At 44.3% G+C, this 14,193-nt stretch overlaps 1 protein-coding gene across 3 annotated transcripts; it reads right to left on the minus strand.

Annotated features, from left to right (window-relative positions):
* Positions 1–43: 43 nt before the first annotated feature.
* Positions 44–14,084, minus strand: LOC119029853 (bone morphogenetic protein 1-like). 3 transcript variants are annotated; one of them, XM_037117012.1, is made up of 20 exons: positions 13,810–14,084; positions 10,439–10,543; positions 10,207–10,356; positions 9,983–10,100; positions 8,009–8,156; positions 7,738–7,838; positions 6,505–6,629; positions 6,221–6,336; positions 5,379–5,481; positions 5,108–5,224; positions 4,864–5,009; positions 4,506–4,701; positions 4,292–4,417; positions 3,431–3,594; positions 3,148–3,328; positions 2,602–2,727; positions 2,123–2,250; positions 1,834–2,047; positions 1,395–1,645; positions 44–1,315 (listed from the first exon to the last, which is right to left on the minus strand). In XM_037117012.1, the coding sequence occupies exons 1-20, from the start codon at positions 13,943–13,945 to the stop codon at positions 1,181–1,183; spliced, it is 2,886 nt and encodes a 961-aa protein (XP_036972907.1). In that variant the 5' UTR covers positions 13,946–14,084; the 3' UTR covers positions 44–1,180. The 3 variants fall into 3 exon arrangements, with proteins under 3 accessions (XP_036972907.1, XP_036972906.1, XP_036972905.1); XM_037117011.1 differs by having other exon boundaries at positions 3,431–3,591; positions 7,738–7,843; positions 7,978–8,156; XM_037117010.1 differs by having other exon boundaries at positions 7,738–7,843; positions 7,978–8,156.
* Positions 14,085–14,193: the final 109 nt, after the last annotated feature.

Genomic DNA, 14,193 nt, shown 5'->3' on the forward strand with positions numbered 1-14,193 from the left:
TTTAGAAATTCGAAAAACAAACAAAATGACACAAATGCTTAACTGAGCCTTACTTATTTTTTAGTTTCCAGGTATATATATTTCAGTATTAACATGCAATTTATAGGAAAAGCAAAGCTAATGTTGTAGGCAGCTGATGTTGTTTTCCCCTCTGTCCGGCCCTCAGACTGTGCCAAGAATGCCTGCCAAGACGGGAAGTGCGTGCTCGTGACAGCGCGGGATGTAAACGTTAATGGTGTCCTCTTCAGCTGAGTTGTAGCTGGTCTAGCCACTGCCGTCGAAGGTCCATTAGTATGTGCGCGGTTCCTTCTGCATGGTAATAAGGTTGGCGAGTGTAGTGTGGCAGAAAGAAATGCTCCACCCCAAGCCAAGTGTTAATCAAGTTCAATTATAATCAAGAGAAGGCTGATATCTGTATAAAACTCGGCAACTCGCACCAAACAGTCTAAATGGGATGAATAGCACGACAGATGTTTTGGGGTGAACTATCCCTTTAATTATATCCACTATCATGCTGTCCTTGTGTGTGTTCATAGAGAGCACGCAGAAACACCAGTCAGAGGTCAAAACTGTCACAAGGGAACTCAAATACAGTGTGATTGTCTGTTAATGTAAGGAAACTCAAAACTTAAAATAGATCAAAGAAAGTGGCTGAATAAAAAATGTAAATGAGAGATCTGGTCGGAACAATTGAGCTTTCAGCGCGTTTGTTTTTTTCGTCCTTCTCACTCATTTTGTGCATTTCTCCAGAGATGTGACACAACAAAGTGCATCGCATTCATTCAAAGCGATCAAACTTCAGCCTCAGACTGTAGAACGTGCCATAGCTGATATCATGATTAAAAAATAAACAAGTCAAACTATAGCACAATATATACACTTTATATCTCAACACAGTGCTACGACGTAATCGGCTCATTACGAGCGGCGTGACCGAATTTACTCGAAACAATCACTGCAAAACTAGTCCTTGTTTTTATCATCCTACACAGCTACGGTATATGATGAGGAAGAGCAAAGCGTGGCTTCGCCCTCGCTAACAGATGTAAAGTATGTGGGCTGGTGTTTGTGGTGTCAAGTCCATGCATTCACTCCTCGTCTGGAGACGGGTGTGTCCCACCAAATGTTAGGGGTGAAGTCTCCATTTGGGGTTTTTGGGGGTTGGTTTGTCGAGAGAGAGTCACTTGCTTGCGTGTAACGTGTCCTGGAACTTTGTGCTCGTGTAGCGTACATGAAAGCCCTTTTTATTGATGCTGTCATCCGAGTGAAACTTTAAAAGTATGGCGTCTCCAGCAGAGTAGACCTCCTCTGGGGCCTGAGATAGAGAGAGAGAGAAGAAGTTTTACGAAGATTCATTTAGTTTACCATCACAAGGACGATATTTTTAGCCTTACCCCTGATCCGCAATATCGTCCCAGCCTCGGAGACTTGATGTCAGCGCCGTCGTACAGCTCCACGTAATCGTACCCGCAGTCTGCCTCCTCCTCGATCTCAAACACTTGGAAGATGATCTCCACTCCGTAACCCTTCTCGGCGGAGACCACCCACAGACAGTCGGAGCCACCGGGGTAGTTGTTATCTCCGAACTGGGCATGAGAGTAGAGATCTTTTGTCTTGACCTCGGCTTTCAGGCTCCCTCCACATTCTGGGAATCGGCGGCCACAAAATTAGAGGGGTCAAAAAAGAGGAACTCGTAAAAAGTGCGGAAAGAATGCAGCCTTCTAAACACGGCAGAAAACAAACCCACGGTCGAAATGACACATTTTTGGGTGTTCTATTCTCATTTTACTCATTTTCCACGGGTTTAAAAAAAGCGACTTTACTGTTGCCCACCTGCTCCATAAGTGGCCTCGAAGCCTCTCTTCTGCACTGAGTTGTCTGAGAAAAAACGCAGGAACATCTTGTTGCCGCTGGACACGACCGGGGAGGGTTTTTTGGTGCCACAGAAGCGTCCGAGAGTTGGGACGCGCACGTCTCGCCCGTCGTAGATCTCCAGATGGTCGTAAGCACACTCCAGATGAGCCTCCATGTCGATCTCGTTGAAAACCTGAGAGCAATTTGAAAGAACTCCTGACTGTTATATCATGAAATAATGTTTAAAAAAAAAAAAGAAATGACATACAAGTTTGATGCGATGGCCTGGTGTTGTGGTCAGAATCCAGGTGCAGGCCTTCTTGCTGGGGTATCTATCGGGCCAGTTGGGGCTGCTTATTTTCCCTGAGACGCTGTTGACAACGTGATCACAGCCCGCTGAAAAACACAACAGCAGAGCAGATTAATGACGGCTGCGTCACTGAGGGGTCACATCATTTCCTCCACTTCACAACGCAAATGCCCTCTGGGGAAATTTCCTTTAAATAGGCATCCATCAAGAGCGAACAGAATGAAAGCAAAACTAAGTCGTTCCATTTTATCAGCACACTGGAGATATCTGAACATCTGACTAAAAAACATCAACACTAAGGATTCCCGTCCCCTCCGTGGCTTCATGCCCAGCCCAAAATGACCCCCAGCGAGTGATCAACTACTAAAGAACTGGAGACTTTTTTCTTGTAATTTGGGTGGACTGACTCTTTAAATCCGGTAGAGAGCAGACCGTACCTTCCTTGCAGTCGTGCTTGTTATCGTGCAGCATGAAGCCGCTGCGGCACTGACAGCTGTAGCTTCCGAAGGTGTTCACACACTCGTGCTGGCAGCCTCCGTTTTCTTTGGAGCACTCGTCTATGTCTGTGGCGATGTTGGAACAACTTTAATTAAAAAAACATTTCACAGTACGCAGCAGAAAACAAACGAAACTTACTGAGTTAACCTTTTTAGGCCCAAAAGTGTGTGTGAGTGCAGGTGCTAAGGATATTTTTTGGCTTCTTCTCATGTGAATTTGATAGATTAATATGTGACTTGATTTGTTTTGTCACATGTGATTTAGAATTTCCACCTGTAAATTCCACATTTTCACACACGTGATTTCCCCCCCATGTAGATCCATTTTTCAGCTTTGAATGGTAGAAAAAGACATGAATGTTCATGTGTTCATTTTTGGATGGGCTGTAAACATTGTTGTTCCACACGTTGAATCTATTTAAGCCTGCATGCTATTACAAACTCTCCATACATCTATAGTTTGATTGATCATCCTTCCTGACTTACCAGAGAAGAAGTGAGCCTTGAAGCCCCTCTTGGCGACGGTGTTGTCGGACTTGAACTCGATCCTCATGTTGTTGTGCTGGGAGGTGATGACCTCGGGCTTCTCGGCGCCACAGAACTTCCCGTGAAGCTTTGAGTCCGAGCTCAACCCGCTGCGCACCTCCACATAATCATATTTACACACCTGATGGTAAACACTGGACAATTTTACTCACTACAAAGACGACGGCGAAAGAGGATGCTGTGTTACCTACGGACAGACAAAACACCACCTTCGCCAACTCACATCGTTTCCTTCGGTCTCGAACACGTCGAACACCAGAGTGATGCGGTACTGGATGGGCGCCACCAGCTGCCACACGCAGTTCTTGTTGGGAGGGTATTCTTTGGGCCAGCCGGGGGTGGTGAGGGAGCCGTTCAGCTTGGTGATGAACCCGCCGCAGGCAGCTGCTGGTGGGAGAGAGCACTGATGTTAGTGGTGGAAGTGTGAGAGAAAACACTTGCATAACATAAATTACATATTCCATTTGTAGGGATTTGTGCGCCTCTTATCCTGTTCTTTAATTCTTTAACTGCAGGTGACGACGGCCTCTTAATGCACAGGCTGCTGATGACAAAGAAATGGAGCGATTTCCGAGTACATTTAGTATCTTCATATAATGCTATGACCAATGTAGTGGAGTAAAAAGTAAAGCAGAGCAGAAGAAGAAAGTTCCATCAAGTTAAATACAAGTAAGTTAGTCAATCAGTTTTGTTGTGGACTGTCAAGGCTCAAAAATAAGCTGCAGCAAGGATGCGCTGCCATCTTGTGGATGAAGAGAAAACCACCAGGCCAACTCGTATTAAATGTAGTACACAAAAACTGGAGACAAGTCCTGATAGGTGGATTTTATTACACCAGGACATAGCCATGCTAGCTGTTTCCCTCTGGTTCTAGTCTTTAAGCTAAGCTACGCTAACTGGTTGCAGCCCGTAGACTTGTTAATGGAAATACATGAGAGAGTGGTATTGATCTTCTGATGCAGCATAATCAGCTTCACTAGCTTTCCTGCATCATTAGGGTCAGTATTGTTTGTGTGTGTGTGTGTGTGTGTGTGTGTGTGTGTGTGTGTGTGTGTGTGTGTGTGTGTCAGTGCTCTACACTCACTCTCACAGCTGCGCCTGTCGGCTGCCAGCTCATATCCAGGATCACAGGCACATCTGTAGCTGCCCAGCGTGTTCATGCAGCGCTGCTCGCACTGACCGTTGTCGGGTCGGGAGCACTCGTCCATCTCTGCCAAGTGTAAAAATGGGCAGGATTAGTTCCAAACTAAATGCTCTTTTGATGGCAAGGCAGTCTGTACCTGAATGGGCTCTCTGACCTTTAAAGAAGTTGGCTGCGAACCCGGCTTTGTTAACCGATCCATCGGACACAAACTTGAGCCAGAGCCGGTTGGAGCTGCTTTTGATGTCGTCTGGTTTGTCATAGCCGCAGAACCGGCCGAGCAGCGGGCTGCTCTCCGAAACGCCGTCCCTCACCTCCACGTAGTCGTAGGCACAGCTGTCATGTCTCTCAATCTGCAGCAGGAGCAAGGACAGGCGAGTTTGCCAAGAGATGCTTTTCGTGGTCTGCATAAAATAAAACTAAAGGTTCGCCGAAGGGAATATGGAGGTTTTTTTCCTGGAGATATTTTCTTGTTTTTCTTAGTATGCAACCAATAGCAATAAAAGTGGTTTTACCTCAAATGACTGGAAGGAGAGGCCAACGTTAAAACCCTCTGCGACTGTGATTTTCCACACACACACTTTGTTGGACTGGTAGTCATCGGGGTAATTGGGTGACTGGATCTGTCCGCTGTCTCGCTTCACCTCTCCTCCACAGATGGCTGCACAGGAGGTGAGAAAAGAGATTCTGCTCTCAGTTTTCTACACAACGCAGTGAAAAGAAACGCATATTAAAACCCACACATCGTCAGTATTGTACCTTCGTAGACTGCGGAAAAGCCTTTGCCCACCCAGCTGCTGCTGCTTCTGAACTCAATCCACAGCTGGCTGTCAGTTGAGATCATTGGATCTGGAAGCGTGTCTCCGCAGAAGCGGCCTGCCAAAGCGCGTGAAAAAAATAGAAATAACTATCTGTCAGTAACAACTCCGCAACGCCCAGCGCTGAGAACATAACACAGTGGGTATGACAGGTTTCTGGATGGTACTCAAGAGGAGAGAGAGGAGGTGTGCGGTGAATCACAGCTGAAGACCTTTCAGAGGAGCTTTCCTCCAGAACCCGTCTCGGACCTCCACGTGGTCGTACCAGCACAGGTGACTCCTGAAGAGGTCCATCGAGGTAAAGTTCAGAACAATCTAAGAGGCAGAAGACAAAGATGGAGGGCAGATCGTTATGAGAAAAAAAAGTTAGATTCAGATTTAAAACATCTAGATTAATGAGTCTTAGACTTTTAACAGGAGATTGAAAATGTGACACCAACACAGTGTTGTGTGACATTTTACAATTTGATACTGAACCCAAATGAAAACACTTTTACTGACGAGGGAAGAAAAATAATTTTTAGTTGGCTGCAATTAACAGTTATTTATGAGAACAGATTAAGATAGATTATCATTATTGTCATGGAGGACTAAAAAAAGGTTGGATCAGACAGTTTTGACTTTAAATCACTCATTTGGTGACTTAAAAAGTTTGAGATCCATGTGATAGTTGCAACATATCAGATTAATTGAATTCTTTGTTCTTGCTCTACTTTGATTTAACTGTTTTAAAATAACAGCATAGGTGTGGTATAAAACGGATTCATTCACCTGCAGATTTACTTGACGTGAATAAAATCTTCATCTCATTGGGATTTATGGTGTATCTTTTTAGAATTCAGATCACTGCTGACGTGTTTGCCGTAACTGAATGCAGAACGTGTTGCAGTCAAAGACTGTGGACCACACTGATTGCTTGTTTGGATTGGGACACTTCAGTGATCATAAACTATGGTTGTAGTAAACACTGACATTCAATAAGTCAGTGACTTTGATCACTTCAGCTAAACTGTCGGACTGAACTGATGCCTTCACTCGTTTAGTCATCACTCGCCTTCTCTCCGGGGGTGACAGAAATCTTCCAGACACAGTGAGCGTACGCTGAGTAGCCGTTGGGAAAACCGGGTGAGGAGAAGTTTCCAGCGCTCTCCTGCAGACTGTCCCCACATCCTGTAACAACCACACACCACGACAACACGTTACACTACAACAGACCAGAGGGACAACATTACGAAGAACAGAGGACATTCTAAACTCTCTTCTATCTTTTTGTTTCCTTTAGCTTTCGCTAGCACACACACTTATGTTCTCTACATATTTTAGTACAATGCGTCTTACTTGCACACTTGTAGAGTTTGCGGGCTTGTGCGATGTCCCCCTTGCTGAGCCTGGTCCTCTGTCCGATAGGCGGCCTGACTCCGTTGACATCATAACGGGGCAAGATGGTGTCTAAGAAGACGCCTCTGTTTCAGACGGAACACAACATGAGCCGTTTATTCTCAAAGCATCTCGAAGCATCTAATGATTGAAAAGTGAATTACAGCACAAGAAGCCTGATAAATAAGGAAATATCTAACCTCCTGACTGACGCGCAGGAAAATGACATTTATCACAGGGAGATTAGATTGTAGGACTTTTTTTCTCAACAGATCCGACTCCTGACCAACAACTTGATACTTTATTGATTCTGATAATCTCTCACTGGGTTTGGAGCTCACTCTCGCACAGTTCCCATGGTGATGCGCCCATGAATGACAGGCATGTGCAAACAGAGTGCTCTGAATGGGGCCTTTCGACGGTGCCAGCCGGCTCAGTGGAGCCCGCTCCTGAATGCCAGAGAAAAAGGCCACTCCAGCCCAAATTGTTCAACAAAGCCTGAACTGCCAGGCCTTTATTTAGCTTGGCTTGCCTCCATGACCCAGACCAGCAAAGCGGCGATGGAGGTAAAAAACTAGAGCACACAGAAAAGCAACGGGGCAACAACATGCACGAGACAGAAATGAAAAGGAGACCGGTGTGAAACCATTTCTGTCACAATACGGGATCAAATCCCCCGAGGTTTCCTGTGGAGCTTGTTTAGCAGAGCTGAATGAGGGGACAAACAGCAGGTCGGCTGGTAATGTAGCATGATATTAGCGGCTGTGAGAGAGGTTTTGATCAAGCCAGAATCCCTCAACAGCTCAACATTTGGTCATTTAAAACCCCAAATTTCAGACATTTGAAGTTTAGTTGAGTTTAGTCACCGATTGAGGTCAGAAGTGAGGAGGTGGTGATGATGGCTTGGTTAGAAAATCCGGCTGGTGCAATGAATGTTGCCAAATTAAATATACAGGCAGGGTGGACAGAGTGAATAACCAAATGCTCAACAAGTCAGCTCTTTCGCAGGGCATTGAACCAGTAACCGTCCCAGTGGAGCTGTGTAATGGCCTGCTAATGTGAACCAGTCTAGAGCTGAAAAAAAAGCGAGTGTGCTCAGGAACACTGAAGGGATGAAATCCTTGCAAACCGTTTAACGCAAAACTAACTCTAGGAAAGAAAAGCAAGAAGCAAAAAGATTCATCAGACGCCAACCTGGAGAACGTGTTCCTGGCGTAATGCATGATGCTGCCAAAGTCGTACACCTCCCCGAGCGAGTCGACCTCGCCTGGCTCCATCTTCAGGAAGTTATACTCCTGTCCTAGTCAGATACAGATGGTCTAAACGCAGGGAGAAACATCTGGAGCACACACACATGCTGTTTCTTTTCTTTTCTTTTCTTTTCTTTTTTTCTTCTACACTTATTCATGTCAGAACAGCTGAAGTTAACAGTACCTGGTTGGATGTTGTCTCTGATGATGCTTACATGCTCATCGCGGTCTGGGCGCGTGTGTTCATGCCAGAAGCCGATCACGTGGCCCAGCTCATGGACCACGATGCCAAACTTATCGCAGTTCTTTCCTATGGAGATGGCCTGAGGGCCACTGCCTCTCCTCCCCACATAGGAGCAACACCTACGGGTGGGGGGGGGGAACTGGTTAGATCCTGGAGCGCCTGCAGAACAAACACTCAGTCTGCTTTTGAACATTGAAGGAGCATGCCAGTGTCTGTAATTTATCTCAACTTTTTCCGTTTCGTTGACCTTTTTAGAGTGCAGGTTTGACAGTTTTAGTTTACTGGATGCCATTTTCCTAGATTTCATGAAGATTTAATACCACTTTTTTTCCTACAAGGTGTGTGCTGCCATCACTTTCAGCGCATGTGCAAGGGTGTGGAAAATGTGGAGGAAAATCAAAATTGGGTTCTGGAGCTGTGGATAATGAGGAAAAAAGTCCAATTCATTTATAAAGATTTCTATGTTGCATTAGTGAAAGTCTTGCAAGAAACTCAGCCTCCTCCGTTCAGGACTCAATTTATATACACGGGTTAACATCTGGAATACACTGACGTTTGACCCCAAACACAAAGAAAGGGAAAAAAATCCTCATCATAAACATAAACTGATGATACATCGAACCCCACTTTGATAACTTTAGTAAGTCAAAAAAAAAAACAACTCGTGGCAACAACAAGTATGTCCGACCCACATTCATCACTTTTTTAAGGTCCTCTGGCAACACTTTCCATTGTTGTCTGTGCTACCAGCTGCATTTTTGTATTTGGTTTATTTTTCTGTTTTGTTACATTGAAGTGCACCATTCTCTTGAGGGCCACCGTAATGGGCTTCCATTTATGTCTGTATGAGGTGACAGTCAATAATCCGACTTTTGGATTTTGCGTGAGTTCTGTAATCTGTCACATTAAATATAAAATATGCACTAATGTGAGAAAACAGCTGATTATTTAAACATCAGATAGACATGAGCGACATCATTGTTTTGTTTTTTTGGCTCCTTCCTGCTCACCTGGGTTCCCAGTGTTCTGTTTCCCTCCTGAGTTCCTCCCCGGTCCGATTTTGTGCCACACCTGTCTCACATCAGCATCGTCAGTGTCTCCACACTTGCGCCTCACCCACTGATTAATTTAGTTGGATATTTTAAGACTATGTTGTTTCCTCACTGTCTGTTGGTTTGTCTGTTTTTCATCCTGTGTCTGCTGTGCCTGTTGCTTTGTCCTTGTGTGCTCACTGCGTTCCTGATTAGTTACCTTTTGGTTTTCTGGTTTGTCCTCTGTTTTGTATTTCTCTTGATTTTTTTTTTTTTTCCTTGGACTTTCCATTGCCCATCTTTTGTTACTTCCTTTTTTGGTTTTTGGACTTTGGAAATTCACATTGGACATCATCTCATTAAAGCTTGCTCTTTGTTTTCAACCTGCCTGCCTCAACGTGTCTGCATTTTGTGTAACTGTGACAATCAGCATTCATTGAGATTCGTGTTTCTGGCAACCCGATGAATGTGGGTCCAATATTCCCTACCATGTCTCCACCAACCTCTGAGGAAAACATCTGACTCTTTAGCTGCTAATGATTCCACTATGTTCACCAGCTCGTTGCAAAGCATATATTGGGTTTTTAGAGCACTTTAAAAAAAAACAGTTGCCAGCTGTGGCTTAAAATAACGATGAAGAGTACACTGAGTGAACCAAAACAATGAACTGAAAGGAGATAAAATGCTCTGTGAAGCTCTGTGGCTTCATCATCAAGCAAGCTTATATGCAGAGTCCATTAATTGACTTTCACATCATATGAAAATGAATGGAAGTCAATGGACTCCCTTAAATAGTAGAAATTTAAAAAATACTACTGCAGGAGTAGGCATTATGAGGCATTATCTATGTGCAAATCTGTCAGTCAATCGATAAATAATGGTATCTAAAAGTAGTTAGTGTGCACCCAACTCACCCACAGGGTCGGTATGTGAAAACAATGTAGCTTTCTTCAGTCGTCCTCTCTGTGAACGTTACACAAGTGTGTTTCTCCCAGTGACGCATCGCCTGACGGAAAATGGCTCGCTGGCTGCCTGAAAGGAATTAAAGTAAACCACACATGGCAAGGAGCTCATTGTGGCAGTATGAAGCACGCTGTAGGAACAGATGAAAGACTCATTGTTTTCATTCAGAACTCACCAGTGAAATTCCCACTGATCACGTACGGGATGATGCCGTCCGGCCACACTCGCTCGGGTCTGGAGGTGGCGGCTCTCCTCCAGCGACGGAGCGTCTGTCTGTCCGCTGCTCTCGTCCTCCTGACACTCTCGTTGGAAGAGGAGCCATTAACTGTGATAAGTGTGTAGAAATCGCTGATTTATCCATCTGAACTCACAGAGAGTCAGCCATACATCAATGCCTGCTTTGCTACCTGAGTCTGTGTGGTTGCCAGGGTGCCGCGCACCGTCGCCGCTGTGGACGTTTTTGAACATGCGGAGGTCGTCTTCATCGAGGGCGATGTCTCCCAAGAAGGCAGCTGGGGAAAGCAGATGAACACAATGATCAATAAAACACATATAAAGCTGAAACTGTGTTAAAACAATAAACCAAACAAAATCTATAATGAGTCTACATGCGACACGTTTATATTTGAATGAAACACTGCTAGTATGAGCGACCTTAAAGTAAAAAAGTAAAAAAGGATCTTTCTTCTGACAGATAAGAGGATGACCACTCTCATATCTGTTTCTGAATTAATGAACTTTAGAGGTGCTAGAAGGCAGATTTTGTAAACTATGTATGAAGCTGCTTCATTTGCTTTTATTCCTCTTGCTCAGCGAGCCAAGCTAAAACCAGCTGCCTGCTTTACTGTACTGTAGGTGCATATCTCCGTCCTGAAGAGAGGCCTCCATGTGTCTGTTTGATTAGCAAACACACCTCCTGAAGACAGTCCGCACTGCACACACACTGAAACATATTGGAGAGCTGTCAGGCTGCCGCGTCACTTTAAAGAATAAAGATGTGAACTGAATACGTTACTGTGTCGTGATCTCACTGCACTGGACTCTGCAACAACAGCTTCTTTAATTTTATTATACCAAACCATTATTAGACAGGATTTTATGTTCTCTGCACATTTAGGACTATACCAAATTCACAAACACATCTATTTCAGTATAGTGGTCTTCATGATCCATCTAGATTGTGTGAATGCACTGAGCTCTCCAGGACTACTGTACGTTTGCGTTGTGTGCGCATAGCAGCAAAGTTTCACATGACCTCTGACGTTGTTCTTGATCATGTTGAACAACAGGCTTTCCTAAAGCACCATGAAACAGGAGCGTGGATGGTCATGTAGAGAGGGTTTTGCTCTTTGACACACAAACTGACTGAACGCAAACAATCCCCATCACCTCAGATGCAGATTTTTTTTTAACCTTTCAGGATCTTCGTCGGTATCATTAGCACCACAGCGTAGAACAAAATCAGCACTAAAGCACTAGGGATGGAGTGATTATCTGGGTGATATAACTGATGACATTTTAATGAGCCTTATCAGTTGGTAAGGAAAAACCTTTCTTTTTTTTCCCGTCATCTAAAATGCAGAGTAATTACTTTGGTTCATAGGGGGCCTCCAGCTGGTTGGGGTCCCTTTCTAACTTGTGACTTCTGAAACTTCCAAAACACGCCGTTCCTCTTCGCCGGGGCAGTTGCCTGGAGACATTTGAGGTCATTGAGGCCGTGCCAGCGCCGTCCTCCGCTGGACGCCGGTGAAATCCCTCTGGCTTCGGGGCATGGGGTGCACGCCGCAGGGGTGACAGTCATTTACAGTCACCCTTTGCATGAGTGAATTCACTTCAAAGGCCGACTCAGGGCCCACTATGTCTTTTCATTTGGACTTTCAAAGGTTGTTACATCACACGGCTAAATGAGCTATTTAATGGGGAAGACTGTAGTGAGCTGTTCTGCTTGGCTAGCTGATTTATACGGGAGGTACGCTCGTAATAAAGTGTTAATTGCAATGGGAAGGGAAACATGGAGGAAAAGTGATGTGTGATGTCAAATACGACTTTCAGAGAGGATGTTGTGAAGCCTGGATTAGGGTCACCACTCAGTGTCGTCCCACTGGGTATCATTCATGCAGACACAGCTCATGATATAGAATTGGTGTTTCTAGGAAGCAGTCAAGGGTTTTTCCCACTCAGTCTGCTGAAGCCAACAACCCAACTTCAGTCCAGTATCTCTCACAGATGATCCTGTTTGTTGTCTTATGGTTTCTGATGGTTGCCCTAATTTTTCTTGAAATCTTCAGCCGCTTAAAAACAGTTTCTGTGGTGACCGTGTGATAAATCCTGCAGAAAACCAGCTCATGAAACATGATGCATTGCTGTAGATGAAACTTACTGATAGGTGAAATGATCGCCACCTCAGCTAAATCCTTACAGAGACAGAATGCACCTTGAATATTCATTATGAATGATGATCTAATGACATAACTTAATGAATGAGGCCATGCATTGTTCTACTCATCAGCATTGTTGCTATTCTCTCTGTACTTCTGCTCAAATAAAATGATAAATGAAGCACTTTTACTTGTAATTTGCTATTTTTCTAATGTAGTCATGTCCACAACGGGAACATTACATGCGAACTGTTGAAAAAAAAAGGGGGATTTGTCCCAACCATCACTATAGTATGCTCGTTTCACTGTGCTCGCAAACCAAGATTCCTCACATGGAAAGAAAAGAGCACATTATATTTCTTATACATGAAGTTAAATAGCTTCGTTTACTACCCTTTTTGAAGTTACTTTTGTACAAAACAAAATCAGCCATCATTACAACAATGTTCAGTCAAACAACAAAGTGATTCACATGATCACCAACAAAACTAAATGTGTAACTCCTGTACCTCCGTCCTGATGGCAACAACTCATACTCACCATGGCTGTGATGCCTTACAGAGGACTTTCTGTCCTTTTTCTGCCACTCAGGTTTCACAAAGCAGCCAGTTACGGTGTTGCTGCTAAACACATTGACAATCTTCCTTAGTTTGTTCTTTGTTAACTACAGTCACTCCTCACTCAGATCTGAGGACAGGGGACGTTGTTCACCGTACAGACCGTAAAGCCCATTGAGGCGATGCGATTGTGATTTTGGGCTGTACAAATGAAACTGATTTGATCTGATTTGGAGAACACCAGGCGTAACGTGCTTTTTCTACAAAAGGATGATGAAAGAGAACAAATATCTGTGAAGAAACTAGAGACCACTTGTACTTTGCTGAGGTATTTCCTTTGTGTTTCTTTACATTTTTAGTTAACTTTGAAGATCAGATTTTACACACAATAAACATGATGTGCTTTAAAATATGATGTGTTACTTTTTGTTAGTAAACCTATTAATACAGGACCTGCACTAGAGTGTTTTTTACAGTGTGGTAAAACATCTCAACAGGCCTACCTTTTGGCTTGCTCAGTACATTAGCAAGCAGATTTAAATGAGGTGTTTACATTTACTTTATTTATTTTTTTTCCAAGTTATTTTTTGCTTTATTTATCAATTAGATGAAAACATGGAGATTTCCCCCCCCCTTTGCATTTGTTTTGCATGCAAGCTTGTCATTCACCCACATCAGCTGCCTTTACATCCTCACAGCTACATTAAGTTCTCAGACTAGCTCACAGTGGTCAGGGCCTGTGGGCACTGGCCAAAACACCATTAGCCTATATATAAACCAACGGGAAGAGCCAAAAGATCAATAAAATAGGTAGAGGAGACAGGGAGGAAAAATGCACTGTACCAGCTTTACAGGGATCCTTGTAGTCGATTACATCATCGAGGTAGGTGAAATTAGTGTCCACAAACTCCCAATCAGCCGCCAGAGAGCCGAGCAGACAGACGCACAGCAGGGACAAACACGCAGGAGCGACTTCCATGACTTCTGATCAGATATCCACCGGAGCTCATGAGCCGCCGAGCGGGACCGTGGGTCGGTGTGTGAAGGCAGGTGAAGAAAAAAAAAAAAAGAAAAAAAAGAAAAACAACAACAAACAAAGAGCGTGGGGGAAAAGTTGCGGAGGATCGTCGGCGTGATTGTCTGACACACACGGCGCGGTTCTTCTCACGTCTCCATTCTGCTGCAGTGATCTGCTGACGGACAGGAGCGGAGCGGCGCGCGCGGCTC

Source organism: Acanthopagrus latus, chromosome 12 (assembly GCF_904848185.1).
Source record: "Acanthopagrus latus isolate v.2019 chromosome 12, fAcaLat1.1, whole genome shotgun sequence".
NCBI classification, from domain to species: Eukaryota; Metazoa; Chordata; class Actinopteri; order Spariformes; family Sparidae; genus Acanthopagrus; species Acanthopagrus latus.

Excerpts from the sequence above, each read along its gene's own strand:
- LOC119029853 (XM_037117010.1), bottom strand. The coding sequence starts at position 13,945 with ATGGAAGTCGCTCCTGCGTGTTTGTCCCTGCTGTGCGTCTGTCTGCTC. Across the intron at positions 5,010-5,107 it reads CTTTTCCGCAGTCTACGAAG|CCATCTGTGGAGGAGAGGTG; the intron begins GTACAATACTGA and ends CCTCCTGTGCAG. Across the intron at positions 2,048-2,122 it reads CAGGCCATCGCATCAAACTT|GTTTTCAACGAGATCGACAT; the intron begins GTATGTCATTTC and ends AATTGCTCTCAG.